The 17,510-nt window shown below is 27.3% G+C and overlaps 1 protein-coding gene across 6 annotated transcripts in view; it reads left to right on the top strand.

Annotated features, from left to right (window-relative positions):
• The window catches only part of LOC126894920 (uncharacterized), a 383,474-nt gene that overhangs the window by 142,370 nt on the left and 223,594 nt on the right, over nucleotides 1-17,510 (top strand). Inside the window, exons 1-4 of one of the 6 annotated variants that reach the window (XM_050666288.1) lie at nucleotides 3,199-3,284; nucleotides 8,697-8,751; nucleotides 9,271-9,415; nucleotides 17,126-17,307. In XM_050666288.1, the coding sequence (XP_050522245.1) occupies nucleotides 8,716-8,751; nucleotides 9,271-9,415; nucleotides 17,126-17,307 (363 nt within the window). In that variant the 5' untranslated portion in view covers nucleotides 3,199-3,284; nucleotides 8,697-8,715. Of the gene's footprint in view, nucleotides 1-3,178; nucleotides 3,285-8,696; nucleotides 8,752-9,270; nucleotides 9,416-16,622; nucleotides 16,750-17,125; nucleotides 17,308-17,510 lie in introns of those variants that run through there. The other 5 variants (XM_050666289.1, XM_050666300.1, XM_050666299.1 and 2 more) reach the window with 5 other exon arrangements.

Raw genomic sequence — 17,510 nt, forward strand, 5'->3', positions numbered from 1 at the left:
TATGTCATCATTGTTTGCTCTATACCAATTTATGATTATTTTATTAAAAATTAAAATACAATTGAGAATAAAAAAATTATTTGAATTTAAAAATAAAATGTTCAAATAAAAGAATTGAAATAAAATTGAGGATAAGAATTATTGAAATTTAAAAATATGAATTAAAATAAAATTGATAGAAAAAAACCCAGCCAGGGGGTCGCGGCACAATGGTGACGTGGCATAGTTGGATCAAGTATAATGATATCTGACAGTGATTAATATCACTATCAAAAAAAAAAAACGCTTCGATGCAAATCTTTAGATAGTGTTTAATTTTAAAAAATTGGTGAATCATTCCAAAAGTTACATGATCTGCTAGTTCCTTATTAATATCCTGATTAAGAAAAAGTATGTCGAATGAAAAAGGGATTATAAAAAACTATTATTTCTCATAAAAAAATTGTGTTGATCCATACACTTTTCAATAAGTTATAGCATTATAAAGTTAAAAATGTAAAAAATAAAATTGAAAATTTTCACACAATAATAGCATTTGGTAGCCATTTTCACCGTTGTACCAGCTAATTTTGAAGTTGATACGGTTGTAAAACCTAAACGAGCTCGTAATGAAATTTTAACACCACAATTAACTGCAGCATTTGATAAGTGTAATATAAGTGAGAGAGATACGATCCATTTACTTATAGCATTTTTGGGTGCAGTTTCATTAGATTCAGCTGATTACATAATTAATCGTACATCTATCCGTAAAGCAAGAGATGATTATCGAAGAACTTACTATGAAAAGTTAAGAAAAAATGATTTAAGTATAGAAAAAGATGTTGTAACAAAACATTGGGACATAAAATGATTAAGTAACATTATTGGACAAAAAGTCGATAGAATACCAGTAATTGCAACGTCTCATGCAGTTGATAAACTTTTAGGAGTACCAAAAATACCAGCTGGAACTGGTTTAGAAATATATTTCGCTATTTATGAAGTTATTATATAGCTGGGGATTGATAAATAATATCCAAGTGTTTGTTTTTGATATAACAGCATCTGACACTGGGAAATTTAATGTTGCTTGTTCTTTATTGAATGGAAAATTGAACGAAATATATTATTTTTCGGCTGTCGTCATCATATATACGAAATAATATTATCAACAGTTTTTACGATTTGTAAAGTAAGCGTCATGTCAGAAACTGATATTCCGCTATTTAAAAAATTAAAAAATCAGGGGGATACCATTATAAAAACTTATTTTTCTACTAGAATTTCTCATGCTAGAGTTCAACAAATTTTAAATAATGATATTGATGAAATTTTACAGTTTTGCTTTGATAGACTTAATTTATCGTTTCCGCGAGATGATTATAAATAATTTCTTATTTTAATTAGTATTTTTTTGGAGGGTGTCTCTCCAGAAGGAATAAAATATAAAAAACCAGGAGCATAACATTTACGTTGGATGGCTAAAGGGTATATACGCCCTAAAAATTTTCTTATTTAGAAATCAGTTTAAGTTAACTAAACTTGAGGAAAATTCTCTCACAGAACTTAATTGCTTTATTATAAAATGTTACGCAGTGAACTGGTTTACTGCCTCCAACAGTAAAATGGCTCCTTTGAATGCCATCAGATTTTTAAGTAAATTGCATGAATATTCTAAAATTAATAAAGATATTTCTGAAACTTCAATTGGAAAATTTTGGACAATGGTAACATAGAGAGAAAACCGACAACAACTCGATGTAACACAACGATAACATGAATAATCAAACACACATTTTCTTGACAGCATATTCAATCGATGTGTATCCAACATAGGTTATAAAGCGATGGTGCAAGAATATTTCCTCGGGGACTTGTTTGATTGGCTTTGTTGTCGCAAGATATAGCGTATGTTTGAAAATATATATTTAACTTATATAGTTGTTTTTTTAAATAATGTACAGATTGAAATTGTAATGTTTAAATTTATGTAAATTAATACCTGTCATAATGTTAAAATATCAAAAAAAAAAAATCCTAGCCAATAGCTGAGGAGATACTTTATACAATTTTTACACGTGCATTTTTAGAGTTTAAATTAATAATTCAACATTGAATTGTATTCATTGATATCTGATTGATTAAAATCACTGTCATAAGACAATTCAATGTGTATTATACGAGAGAAATTAATTATAATTTGATAAATTTTTTTGGTAAATATTATTTTACAAAAATCACATTATATTTACTTAAAATGATGACTAATCATAGAGGAGTTGTTTACAGATTTTTTTGTATTGTTATATAAAACATTAATTTTATATTATTGAAATGATTACTATGTATAACTTATTGTGCACCATAATATTTGATGTATTTAATTCTTATTTTGTAAAGAGAAAAAATATGATCTGTAATTGAACAGATTATTGTCATCGCTCTTATTGATAGCATCTTTTCTTATATTAAAATCATTTGTATACTAGACACCTATATATGTATCGATGAAGAAGTCAAATATTTAATAAATTTTTATGATTATTAATTACTATAAAATAATTTCTTAACTATAAACTATAAGTTTTATACAATTAACAAAAAATATGAGCTTTTTAGTATTCCGGATACATCATTAGTAACTTTGTAATTGTTTCTAACAATTACAAAGTTAAAATTGTTTCAACCGGTGTTAAAATTTAAACAATATCTATTGTTGAAGTTAGGGTACTGCTATTTTTATTATTAAATTTTAATTTTTATTCCCGGCTGTACTCTTTATACCACCTAAGTATAAAATTAAGAATAACATCCAAAGTACTGGTCCAAAAAATGTTATCAATCGTTCATTTTCTAGATTATTCCCTAATTATAAGCTAGTTAAATATGTATGTTACAATTAAAAAATATAAAGTTGACACCCCTATAAGATATGGTATTGTATAATTTATAAAAATTATTATTTTAATATTCTATTTATTTTGTGAGTAATCAAGTGGTTTATTATGAATCGAACACTTTGTATATACTAATGATACAATAAATAATGGTAAAAAAAGATGTATAAAAGATAAATTATAATTTTTTTTATAGTTTTAAAATAATTAAAAATTGTTAAAGTCTATTATTCAATTTTATTTGTTCAAGTTCGATATATGACATTTAGATTTTCTAAAAATTTATGTTCTTTAAAAAACAAGAGTATATAAAGCATTAAAAAATTTAACGAATTTATTTTAATTGTTAAACTAAGTACATAAATTAATAATATTCTCATCTTAAGTATCTGGTCGATTATTCAGGTAATTATGCTATAAAAATATGTTATTAGTGTGTCAGAAATAACTGACAATGGTTATAGCAGTTGATAAAGTTAACATAACACTTATTTTAACACGCTTATATTAGTTTCACGTGTATGTTTGTTGTTTGTTGTTTGTTGTTTGTTGTTTGTTTGTCGTTTGTAAGTTTGTAACTCCACGCGGCACGTGTTATTATGTCGCGTATCCCGTCGTGTATGACCTTGAGACTATACTGTTGTAATGCATTCGCCCCACCCCGCTCATACACTTTATTCTCATTAAGAGATATGTAGTGTATTCATTCCGATTACGGAGGATAATTCTCGTATTGTTATTTTTCGTCACTACCTCCACGTTACGCGCCTGCTGCTTTCTTTGGATGTGGTAGCCGTTTCTTAGACTCCCTCTCCGGAATCGAACCCTTATTTCCCGTTACCCGTTACAACCATGATATTGATATTAACTACTATCATAACATGAAACTAAAAAGTGAAAAATAAATATAGTTTAAAAAAAATTAAAAACACGCTTTTAAAGTAANATAGTTTAAAAAAACTAAAAAACACGCTTTTAAAGTACATCGAACTAAAAAGTTAAAAATAATTTTTAAAATTAACTTAAAACAATAATGAACGAAAAATACTAGTATTATTGTGAAAAAAAGCGTGGGTGCTTTATGCCATATTTTTTGTATATTGAGCGCCTGACGCTTTTTTTCACAATAATACTAGTATTTTTCGTTCATTATTGTTTTAAGTTAATTTTAAAAATTATTTTTAACTTTTTAGTTCGATGTACTTTAAAAGCGTGTTTTTTAGTTTTTTTAAACTATATTTATTTTAGTAATAATTTACGAGCTTTTAGACCGTCGAAATAATATGTCCCGTTATTTATTTTCAAAATTAATGTTTTAATATTTAATTTTACATTTATATTTTTTGATTCAATTATCACTTTGCCTAAAACATTATAAATACTTTTTAAACTACATTTAAAGCATATTTGTAATTGTTCATTACTAATAAGAAAGAGAATAAATTTTTTGTATATTTATGATTTTAGTATATATATAATAATTCAATTACAAGTATTTTAGTCAGTGGCGGCTCGTGGTTTTGACGATGGGACCCTTACTAAAATACATTTAAAGAAGAATATACAATTATTCTTAATTGTATGTTTTTAAAAAAATTTTTTTTAATGCAAATTTAAAATAGTAAAATAGCTGATATATACTTGTTGTATACCAACATTAAAAAAGTTGTTTCCCTCAGCATATTCGGATGCGCATGTACACACAAGCAGTGTTTTGACTACTGACAGCGTCATCTATACAGTGAAATATTGAGTCGGGTCCCCACTACTCGTCTATTTGCAGAATATTCGTTATTTGTTCATATTTGTTAAGAAGTGGGAACTCTTACGAGTAATAATTTTTTTAAAGATATTTTTTTTTGGATTTTGTTAGTTACATATGTTGTTCTATATACCTATTATAAAATTATTTTTAGGTATTTCTTATAGTCTATATAAAGTTAAACGGTAACATACATATTAAACTAGTTTATAATATAGAAAATTATCTAATAAGAAAATGACTGTCGATAATAACTTTTGGACCAACACATTGGAAGTTATTAGCATTTTAAATATAGTACTAGTGACGCGCATATACTGCTATTTTTATGATTAGTCATTTTTCAGCTGCACTTCTCTCTCTTATCATCAATGTACAAAAATTAGAATATCATCCGAAGCTCCGGTCAAAAAGTGGTTGTTTTAAATTATATTAATTTTTTAAATTACAAATATTAAAATCGTTTTGTATTTTTAAATTGATTAACACAATACTCTGCATTTATTTCAATTAATGATTTAATAATATACTGTGAATAAAAGTAACAATTTTTTATGATTTGATAATTTAAGCATCATTATTTATAATCTAAAAACAATATTTGATATCCACATTTTATTTTATTTGATCAATTTTTATCCAGTAGAATTAAACTAACACGATAATGTATAAGTCGTAACAATGTTATTACTCACCATTATTGAAAGACCAAATAATCAATAAAGATAAACGAGTATTCGCTATATTGTAAAAATAATTTAGCTGTAGTGCCAAATGATCTGATGGTGAATACTCTACAAGTAATCTACGTGTTCATTTAGGTTTTTTTAAGCTCATTAACATTTTATTTTGAAGTTAAAATTTTTCTCAACACTGTATCTTATCTTGATATATAAGATCAAACTTTACTTAACAAAAAACCCAGCACAAGGGGGTCGTAGCACAGTGGTGACGTGGCATAGTTGAATCTCTGATATTTAATTTTTGGTCAAATATTATGATTAGTATATCAACATAGTTTGATTTTTACTGTAAAATACAAATTTTTTAGTTTCAAAATTATAAGTCAAAAATTTATAGTGTGCATATCATAATTAATGTCATTATATGGTATATTTTTTGTAGGTCTCAAGTAAGCTTAAAATTGTTTTTAATTTTTTTTTATGCACTTTGGCTGATATTTATGTATAAATTCTTCACTAATCCTAAAAACTTATATCTTTTTTTATAATTAATGCATAAGCTACAATATACGATATTCTTGAAAATATGAATAACTAACGATTGTCTTTACATACTTTTCAAATATTTTTTTTTTTTAATTAAACCATGCACTTTTTATTAAATGTAATAAATAATATAAGAATATAGGTTTATGTTATGAAAAAATTATACATAAATATAAATTTAATTAAAATTATGAAAAAGAAAAAAATCATTTTGAGTTTTATTGACTACTCGTTATAGATTTATATTTATTCAAGTACCGTAACTATTTCACTTTATGCATTTCTAATTATACTAGAGATTGTGTTATCTGTAATTTTGAAAAATGTATAATAATGTTATCGAATTCTATAAATAAAAAAATTCTGATATAATCATTATTGAAAAAGTTATAGCAGTTTTAAGTAGAAAAAATTTAAAAAATTAGCGATTTTTATATTTGTAATTTTTTTGGAGATTTCCACATGTACGAGGAACCAGGGAAATTTTTTCAATTGTTGAGGGTAATGCTTTCGACTAGATACGATTTAAGATCTTTTAACGTATCGTTGAAAGAAATCGGTTTGTTGAGAGCTAAGAAAAAGTGGTAACAGACAAAAAAAAACATCATAGTAAAATTAACCTTTTCAGCTTTGCATCGAAGCTAAAATTCAAAATCAGTAGACGACATACGACAAAATTTTTCAAATTTTCCAATAGGCTCATCCAGATATTTAGTAACTTATCAAAGCCATCATTTCTGATAAAATATAAACTATAGTTATATACAGTAGTATATCCAGAGTATTTTTTTTTTGCTCACCGCTTTTATGTTGAGCGATATTATGAAAACATTACCCCTCTTGGAAAAAAATTCTAATTTTGCCAATATTTATATAATATTAAAATTTAGTGTATATTTTTGGTATAATATATTTAATAAACATACATTTAATGAAGTATTTGAATATTTTGATTTATAAATAACACGGTGTAAGATGTAACGAACAGTATTTGTAAATATGTTTATTGTATTGTAATAGACATTTAAATTTTTAATTTGAGGTTTATATTTATTTTTGAGTGAGTATATGTTCCTATTTTTGGGTAATTATTTCTTGTTTTTTTTTTTAATTTCATGTAATTCTAGGTACAATTTATTAAAAAATAAATATGCTTCAAGTGCAGATATTTTTTTCTCGTTTATCCATTTATTTTTTTTTTAATAAATAAATTAAATAATAATTAAAAAAAATATTAAAGTTAAAATATTAGTTTAAAGTAAAAGTTCAAAAACTCAACCACAATATACACTTCAATAATCACCACTAATTGTCATCACTTAACTCAACATGGAATATATAAAATAATTTTACAATTAGACGAGTAGTCGGAACGGTAATATATATGTGCTTGTACAGAGTTGTAAAATATTCGGTATTTGACTTATATTCGGCAAATAGACGAGTAATGGGAGCGCGCCTTTAGTATATTACTAAATTGGGTAATGTAATTTTAGAACTAACTGCGTGTACAGCTCGTCGTTATCGGTTGCAATAATAGTATAATCGCTTTTATTTTCATTTCTATTTTCTACTGCGACCATTATAATAATAATATATGTATTGTATTTTATTATATTATATTTAATTTGACAATTTTTTATACCTGTGACTAGTGATATTATATTTAATGTAGCATTCTCACCACCACTGATTTTAATACATAGTACTTAGTAGTGAATATGAAGTTTCTCTATCGTATAAGAAATACTGACATGCACATAACTTTAAAAATAAACTTTAAAATAAATTTTGTTGAATAGAGTTAAATTTTTTTTTCAACGCCAGAGGGAGTTTTGTGAGACTTGAGTCAGATTTTTTCTCAAGGTTCTTTTCGTGAAACTAATAAAAATACTTTTTTGGAGGCCCTTGAACTCGTCTAAAATTTTTTACAATTTCGTATATTTTATATAAAACATTTTTTATGAATAAAATTTAACTAATTTTAAAATGAAATATAAAAATATAGAGGTTTGCCCTAATTAAAAGCTTTAGATAAAAAATGAATTTTTAAACATCAAAATTATGTCTTTCTGGCATTTTTTACAACAACAATTTTAATCAGCTCTTTTTCCACAAATTTTATTTAGCTAATGTGATCGAAAAAGTCGCGAAATAGATTATTAACTAGCGTTGTGCAATCAGTCCTCCTGTACAGATCTCCGGTTTGGATGGATATTCTTGAGTATTCGCTTAAAACAGGAAAACCCTGCTTAGGGTGCATAAGCGGACTATGATTCGACTTACCGATCCGAAGTGGCGACAGACATTCCGTCGTCACTACCACCCGCCTATGAACGGCCTCTCGTGCATGAGCTCCGCAAGGAACGCTATAGCCTCCTCATGTCTGACACTGTCTCTCAGGCGAATGACCATGTTCAAATGGCGGTCTTACCTTTTGGAAAAAACAAGCGCTGAGTGGACCATATCCCTCATCGGACCCGGCCGTTTAGACAGCTGTTGTAGATAGTGAGATGACTTACCGTCTCCCACAAGTGATGTCATGCAATGTCCACCTTAACAAGTATCTTTACAGTATTCGTAAGTCAGCCGTGCTGACGTTACGGCCTACAATAATGCCGGTCGTGTAAAAAAAGTGCTTGCAGAGTTATGTAACAAAAATAACAATTGAAAGTTTTAACTTCCCTCGACCGGAAATATCTAGACGCCCTTAAATGTTATCATATAAAAAAAATTGTCTTGGTATCATAACATTTTTTATTATTTACTAGTTCCATTAAAACATTAGTATTATAAATTAATAAAATCCAAAAAAATTTTTTTTAGATCTATCACCTAGGAAAAAATGATGTATTTGCAATTTCAAATAATTCTGTGTATTGTAAGTAAAAAAAAACAATACAGTAAGGCAGTGGCAAAGTGAGGAAATTGTTGGGACTAGTTGGGATAGATTTTATCTAACCATTAGTAATATCATTATCATAAAAATCTCTTCGCTGCGAATCTGCTAAATTCACAGTAATTTAACTATTTATAAATTCTAAGTATTTTGAAATCTTTTATCAAACATTGATATAAATTATCACAATTTTTTTTTCTGCATTTTAAAACTGCTATAGTTCTTTTTTAACACTGATCATTAAAAAAACTTTTATAAAAAATCTTAATGATTTCAAAAAATTTGCAAATTTAAAATGCCTTCAATAAAATATTTTATACAAGATTTTTTATTAAGCAGTAACATTATACTTTGGTGGCTCAACTCCAGAAAAAATTAATCACTCAAATAAAAAATATACGTAAATTCAATAGTTTTATGATATTGATGATGACCACTGTCAAATATTAATCAATATGATTTTAACATGCACAAATCAACCTGAATTGTTTTTTTTTATAGGGACTAATATTTTCAACATCAGCAGATGATACCATATCAGATAATGTTATTGATGCATTAACATCGAAAAATTTAGAAATGGCACTAGACAAATTCCATAATTGCGTTTATAGATTTAAAATAAATACACTACAAAAAGGAAAAAGTAAGATAGTTAAATAACCTTAAAATTATTATACAGTATACGACTAGATTTTACTCCTTTAAAGACTTTTAATTCAAAATATATTTTGTTTATTTTTCATTTTTTTATTTTATAATTATTATCTGAATTAAAAGAATGTGTTTTTGTTATTTGTCCCTACAACAAGAACAAAATTGTAATTAATTTTTTAGTTTATCATTTTCATTAAACATATTTCAACAGATTTTATATATAGCTGGGGTTGAGTACCAGTACTACACATCCACACAATGTATTATAATGTATGTAATTCAATTAGAACATAATGAAGTTATCAACCCATAATNGAGTATAACTTAAAAAAAAAAATGTTTTTTTTGTCACTTTTAGACCACCCTAATATATATATATATTTTAATTTAAAATTGGCTATTTTAAAATTAAAAAAAAAACCAGTGCATGTTACGAGTACACGCTGATGAAGTGACACTTCTTTCGTTATGAAAATATTGCATAAAAATTGCATATATTGTGGTTTTACACAATCAAAATTATTTAATGCATTTTAATAAATTTACATTGATTTTTTGTTAATACAGTGCAAATTTAAAAATGACACAACACGAATTACAATATTGCGTTGATAAATTTAAATTATTTTCTGCTTGCACTTCAAGAAGAAAATAGTAAGATAGTTAAATAACCTTAAAATCATTACACAGTGCTAGACCAAATTATACACCTTTAAAGACTTTTGTTTCAAAATATATTTTGTTTATTTTTAACTTTTTATTTAACAATTTCAATCTGAATTAAAAGAATGTGTTTTTATTATTTGCCCCTAAAATAAAAACAAAATTTTGATTAATTTTTAGCTTCGATACGAAGCTGAGAAGGTATTGGTTTTACTAAGATGTGTTTTTTTTTTGCGTCTGTTACCACTTTTTCTTAGCTCTCATCGAACCGTTTTCTTTCAACGATACGTCCAAAGATCACAAATCGTACTTAATCGAAGACATTAGCCTCAAAAATTGAAAAAATTTCCCTCGTTGCCCGTAAATGTAGGACACTTCCAAAAAAATTACAATTTTAAAAATCGCTAATTTTCGAATTTTTTTCATTTTTTTTCTTAAAACTGCTGTAACTTTTTCAATAATGACTATATTAGAATAATTTTTATTTTATAGAATGTGTTTTCCTATCAATTGATGTATTTTTTTTATACATTTAACCATTTACCTGACCACAGGGGGAGTTTTAAAATGTCAATTTTTTCACAAAAAATGAACTTTTTCAACTTTAATTTTGAAAGTGTTCCGGAAATACTGACACTTTTATATATACCTTAAATTAAAGCTTATTTAATATACTTTATAATGAAAAAAAAAAAACAATTCAGACTTTATTTTGTCTTCACGGTGAAAATGGCCACCCTATGCTAATTTTGTGTGAAAATTCTGGATTTTATATTTTTAATTTTTAACTTTATAATTCCAAAACTTATTGAAAAATGTTTGGATCAACAACATTTTTTATGAGAAATAACATTTATATCCCTTTTTCATTCGACATACTTTATCTTAATCAGGATATAAATAAGGAACTAGCTGATCATGTAGCTTTTGTAATAATCTAACAATTTTTTAAAATTAAACACTATCTAAAGATTTGCATCAAAGCGTTTTTTATGATAGTGATTTTAATCACTTTCAGATACTTGGCCCAACTATGCTATGTTACCACTATACCGCGACACCCCTGTGCTGGGTTTTTTAGTTTATCATTATCATTTAGAAATATTTTAATAGATCAAATATGTAGCTGGTGTGGAGTACCAGTACACACATCAACACTATGTATTGTAATGATTCTAAATTTTGTTACAATGTTAAAACGCAATATTATAAATATTGCTTTTTTATTGAAGTCCAATTCCGTACAAATTATTTTGTTTTGTTTTTTCTCTCAGTTAACCATTAATTTAATTAATTACCTGTATTATGGTGCTCAGTAATGTAGTAAACATGCGTTAGTGGTTATTAGCAATTTTATTCTTAGTGCTGCAATTCGTGTAATATAAATTTTTTTTCGTGACTACTCGTTATAAGCGATCTAAGCTAACACTTCGTGTCATCAAGTGTCCTTCGTGTCTTTGATAAGTTTTACAATAGTACACCACCATTCACTTTCATTATTGTAGCTTAGGTAAAAATTAATTACAATAACACTGGTAAACCAGTTGCACCAATCAAAATTATCAAAAAAAATATACAAAATTCTCCATCTCAATCGAATGCAAACTATAAATCAGTTAATGGCTCGACTATACAGCTTAACAAAAGAAATCTTTCTAGCTCTTCTATCTCTGAGCCAAACTCATCTAAAACTCAAACTCAACCAATTAAAAGAAAAATTATTCTCATCTTCAAATAGATTTGAACAAATGATAATCATGATGATATACAAAACACTGACTCATTTTCAAATATTACAGAACAAAATAGTACAAAACCTAATACCAAACCTCCAATTTTTATTAAAGGTGTGGAAGATTTCCTGAAGTATGAACTAGTCTGAGATAATTGGTGTTATAAACTTTATTTGTAAGTCATCTACTGATCGACTAAAAAATCAAATTAGTACTCCTGACGCTTATAGGACATTAATTAATTTCCTCAAGGAGAATAAATCTGAATATCATACGTACCTATTGCATCAAGATAAACCCAACCGCGTAGTGATTAGGAATTTACACCCAATAACTCAAACTAGCTTAATTAAATCAGAACTAGAACTCTGTGAATTCGAAGTATGTAACGTAACTAATGTTCTTCATAAAGTCCACAAACATCCTTTGCCATTATTTTTCATTAATTTGGAACCAATCCCTCAATCAAATGACATATATAAACTGACCTGCATGCTTCACACCGATATAAAAGTAGAGGAGCCCTACAAACCTAAGTTAATAAGTCAATGTCTAAACTACCAGGAATATGGCTACACTAAATCTTATTGTAACTATTCGTCTCGCTGTGTTCGCTGCGGTGGTTTCCACCAAGCATCTGTCTGCACAAATTCTTGTGATATCTCGCCCAAATGCACACTTTGCCAAGGAAAACATCTAGTCAACTACAAAGGTTGCTCAGTCTACAAAGAAATCCAATGTTGTAAGAAATCTTCTTCAAATAATTTTTTTTGTCAGATAACAATAGATTTATAATAATAGATGATGTAAATATTTATGACATTTTTTTAAAAAATTACATTTAACATGATGGACATATTAGCCACCCAGTAATTGAGCCCCCCCCCAACACCTTTGTTTTATACGCTCAAGCTACTTCCGGACCACGCTCAACTCCTTATCCCCCAACCATCACTGAATCATCAAAGCTTTTTCACAACTCTACTGACCGATATAAATTTCATGATCTTGTCGCAACACAAAACTGAAAGTAAAGCGTACGATGAAGATGACGAGGATGAGCCTACTGTCTAAGTATTCACGTGCGTGTTATCATACAGCAGTCACCGTGCTCGCCTGACGACACTCCGTGTTAGCTGTGGGTGTCAAAAGGCTGTTGTTATAGGAAGGGAATGAAGGATCACACACTTTTTTTATGGGAATTATAAAAAAACTATTACTAAGATCAAGGCTTGAGAAAAATGGTCAGTTCTTTAATGCTCTGTATAAATCTTGAGATCGTGGAAGTGGATAGTTGTCAGGTTCAATTCTATCATATAAGTTTTTGTAGTCTATTACTAGACGATGTTGATTTTTTTCTTTCTTTTTAACGAGAAAAGCGTTTGCTGCATATTTAGATATGCGTGTTTAATTATTCCTGCGTCAAGTAATTTATCTAATTCTTTTTTCAATATATTTCTTTGAGCAGAGGATACTCTATGTGGAGCATTACATTTTGGCTCTTTTACGTTTTCCGTTAGTTTTATCTCACATGGCGGTACTTTAGCTGGCTCTAATCTAGATGTAACCATAGAAAATACGTGTAAGTATTTTTTCACTAAGTTAACTACTTTAGCGTGTTATTCTTGAGATAAATGCGATGATATCTTAATAGGCATCTTGTCATTGTCAGTTAATTGCTCTTTAATATTTTCATTATGCATAGCTGTCTAAACAATTTACAACGGTGTTGCATTGTCCTGTATCATCGTTTCTGTATTAGGTTGGCCGTGGCTCGTGGTACTAGCTACTCCGATTTCATTAATAGATGCATTATCGTTTTTTATACACTGTTTACTATGCTCCACGTGGAGCTGTACTGACTGACTAATTTTTTTTAATGGTAGGAATTCGTTTATCTCTACTATATGCTGCGGTATGTACTGCGATGTTTTTGTAGTCGGCTTGCCGGGCCGCCAATGTGTTACATTATTTACATGATATAACACCGCAAATTTTCGATCACCCGTTTCGTACATTACTCCGTATTTGTGTTTTTCAGAATAAATGTACGTGTCCATTGAATAGTAATTTAATATGCTGGCAATTTCTTCAGATATGATAATTCTTCAATTAGTTCAGATATGGCTTCTTTTGTATTCAGCTTATGTGTCCAATCTGTCTTCTAAGATAAACGTTCGTTTTCTTCTGGCGGTGTTGGGTTAAGCTTGATGAGTGATTTTATGTTTTCTTCTTTGGCCATCAAGTGTTGGATAAGTTGATTTAATAATAATTTTTTTTATACTATAACATCAACCCTAACGTAATATATAAACGTTACGTTTGTTGGACACCACTCTGTCGTAACACAATACAGCAAGTAAAAAGTATAGAGAAGATGAAGATGAGGATGCTTACTGTCTAGGTATTCACGTGCGTGTTGTCTTACAGCAGTCACCGTTCTCCAGGTTAGCTGTGGGAGTCTAGATGGCTGTTATTATAGGAAAGTAATGAGAGTAACACCTAGGTATGAGGTGCAGACGAAGTGCAAGACACAAATACTTAGTTATTAGGAGAGTTAGTTATTCTGGATATTGTATATGGCATGAAGGATTGTTATACAAATTAAAAAAATTGTTGTCTCCTACTTATTACTCACTACTTAAATCATATTTATCCGATCGAGATTTTCAAATTCATTACAAATCCGCTTATTCCGATATAGAAAATATTAGTGCCGGCGTACCATAAGGAGGTATCCTTTCACCTACACTGTACAACATTTTTGCTTCAGGCCAACCAAATATGCTTAACGCCTCTGTGGACGATTGTTAAGATGATGAAGTAATCATATCAACAAATAAAGAACCTATTATTGCTTTGTATAATTTACAAAACCACCTTTTATTAATGGAAGATTGGTATAAGAATTGGAGGTTTAAGGTCAATCAGGCTAAATCAACTCACATAACCTTTACTCTCAGGCCTGAACAATGTCCAAGTATTATTTTTTATGGCACTCAAATTCCCTCATCTCCATCAGTAAAATATCTTGGTATAACACTTGACCGCCAACCTACAAGAACCCATTACATTCGTGAAAAAAGCCTACAATTAAACCTCAGATTTCGTATGCTTAAAACTTTTATAATTAATAATAAATGTACAAATTTGAAACTAAATTATTAATGTAAAAATCCTTAATTAAACCTGTTGAGATCTATGGCATCCAATTATGGGGTAATGCCAAAAACACAAATTTAAATCGCATACAAACTATTCAAAATATTATCTTTAGAAAACTAACTCTCCTCCATACTGATCTGAAAATTAAAACTGAAAGAAGTAGCACTCACTTATTAGAAAAGATTCCACTTACGACTAGCCTCTCACTCAAATCCCTTGGTTAAAGGTCTTTCGTCAAAAATTATTCCTGGTAATCCTTCGAGACGTTTAAAACGCAAATGGTGTAGAGATCTACTTTTTTAAATAAAGATAAAAAATCTATTTACATATATTTGTGTGTATGAAAGATATATAAATATATGAATACTAATTATATATGTAAATATATATTGAAAGTGTCATCAATGGGTGGCTTCTTTTGTCAAGTTTTTTTTTCATGTGTTATTTTAATTTAGCCAATACTCTTATTGTTCCCTTTTTGTGCAGATTGTGTATACAAATAATAATAAAAAAAATAATTATTTGAAAGACTTTGATTAGTGATAATTTTGTGTTCGGACTCTCTTTTGTGAAACTTTATTTCAAAATATTAAAAAAAATATATTATCATTTTATTAGAGACAAATGATAAATATTGCGTTTTTATCAAAGTCCAACTCCGTAAAAATTATTAAATAAAAAAAATAATGCAAAACATTTAAGGATCAGAAGTTATTAAAGATGTCAAAACCTTGTAGGATGATCTTCATATTTAAAATTATTTGAAATACTTTGATTATTAAATATGTTAAGCAAACTAAAATATAATAGCATTAATTGTAAAAAAATATTACAATTAATCCTTAAATTAATTTCAATTTTGTTTCGTAACAGTACTAAAAATCTTAGCAAAATTATAACTTATTGAAATATTTGTAGTGTGTGAATTATTCTATAATATAGTAAAAAAATGAAGTTCCCATGAAAATAAGACACCAGAATTAAATTATTTATTGTTCAGTGATACAAAACCGTGTTTCCCTCAGCCGCACATTACGTTATCAACCAATATAAAAATTTGTCATGTTATAAATTTAACCGTATGGTTGGGTTTTTCGGTAAATTTTCTAGAACCTGCCGTGTTATTAGTTATAACCACGACTAAAAAATGAATTCTTAAATTATATTTATTAAATTTTTAAGTATTGATTTTTGAAATGGTTTTATTATAGTATTTAATATTCAATGTATCTATGAAGTTAGCTGTTTAAAAATATTTATAAAACTTAAAATTAGTCTATTTATTTAGCATTACATTAAATGTGGATATTACAAACAATATTTTTTGTAATATCCATTTATATTACTTTAAAATAAATTTTAAATAATTTTAATAAGAAATAAACTCGACTGCTTATGCTTCGTAACATTTGCTTATTTCTACGAACGATTATTATTATTATAAATTGTTATTTCTCCTGACTTATCTTTATTATTTAAATTAAAACGACAGAAAGGTTAATCAATTTTAATTGACTCTATATTAATTATAAATAATATTAAGAGTATCGATCGTTTCAAAGTAGTAATATTACATGTCAAGTTAATATTATTAATGCAAACGTAAACTTAAAAAAACTGTAAGAACATACTGTTTACACACATTATACAAACATCTTTGAGTAACGTATGGAAGAAACTGTCCTAACTACTCAAGATAATATTCCTCGGAGCAATGCGTTGACGTTAATCTGCACTATTCTATATAAACTCACACCGAAAAGTAAAATATAGAATCATAAAATTATTTAAATGAAAATTCATAAGTAATAATACTTTGTTGCATTGGATCTCCGAACCTAACACCTTATTAAGGACAAACAACACTTTATTCCCTAAGTTGACAATCCATATCTATAATTTTCAACAATACATCAATTCTATGATATCAATGAAAATAATCATCCACAACTTTATTTGGGTTTTTGATTTATTATTTTTTATTAAATATTCTTATATAATTTGGATTATTACATAATTTTATACAACTATTTGTGTTTTAAAGTTGCAACTAGTATACTTTAAATAGTATTAATTTTTTAATGAATTAATCAGATGTATAATTAATTTATGAATAATAATTTATAATGATTTTACAGAAAATATTAATACACAATTAATGATGTTGAAGAACCTAATCATTGACGCCAAAATAAAACCAGATGAAACGAGTACCAAATTATTAGAACTCTTAGAATTAAATGCATCACAAAATTCAGAACACCTTAAAAGTTGTTGCGCTATTTTTCACGAGAATTTGTTTGTAGTAGAAAATCCCATGGTATATCATTACAAAATAAAATAAAATTAAAATCTCTCAATTTCTTTATTATTATTTCAATAATTCAATAAGAAAATAATTACATTCAAAAAGTTAATTGATAACCAAGTGACAAGAATGTAAATGTATTATATTCATTCATTCATTTTTACAGCATTATATGATATTAGTTAAAAATCATCATTTTTTTTTTTTTTTTTTTT

Source organism: Daktulosphaira vitifoliae, unplaced genomic scaffold, assembly GCF_025091365.1.
Source record: "Daktulosphaira vitifoliae isolate Bord-2020 unplaced genomic scaffold, ASM2509136v1 Scaffold_1, whole genome shotgun sequence".
NCBI classification, from domain to species: Eukaryota; Metazoa; Arthropoda; class Insecta; order Hemiptera; family Phylloxeridae; genus Daktulosphaira; species Daktulosphaira vitifoliae.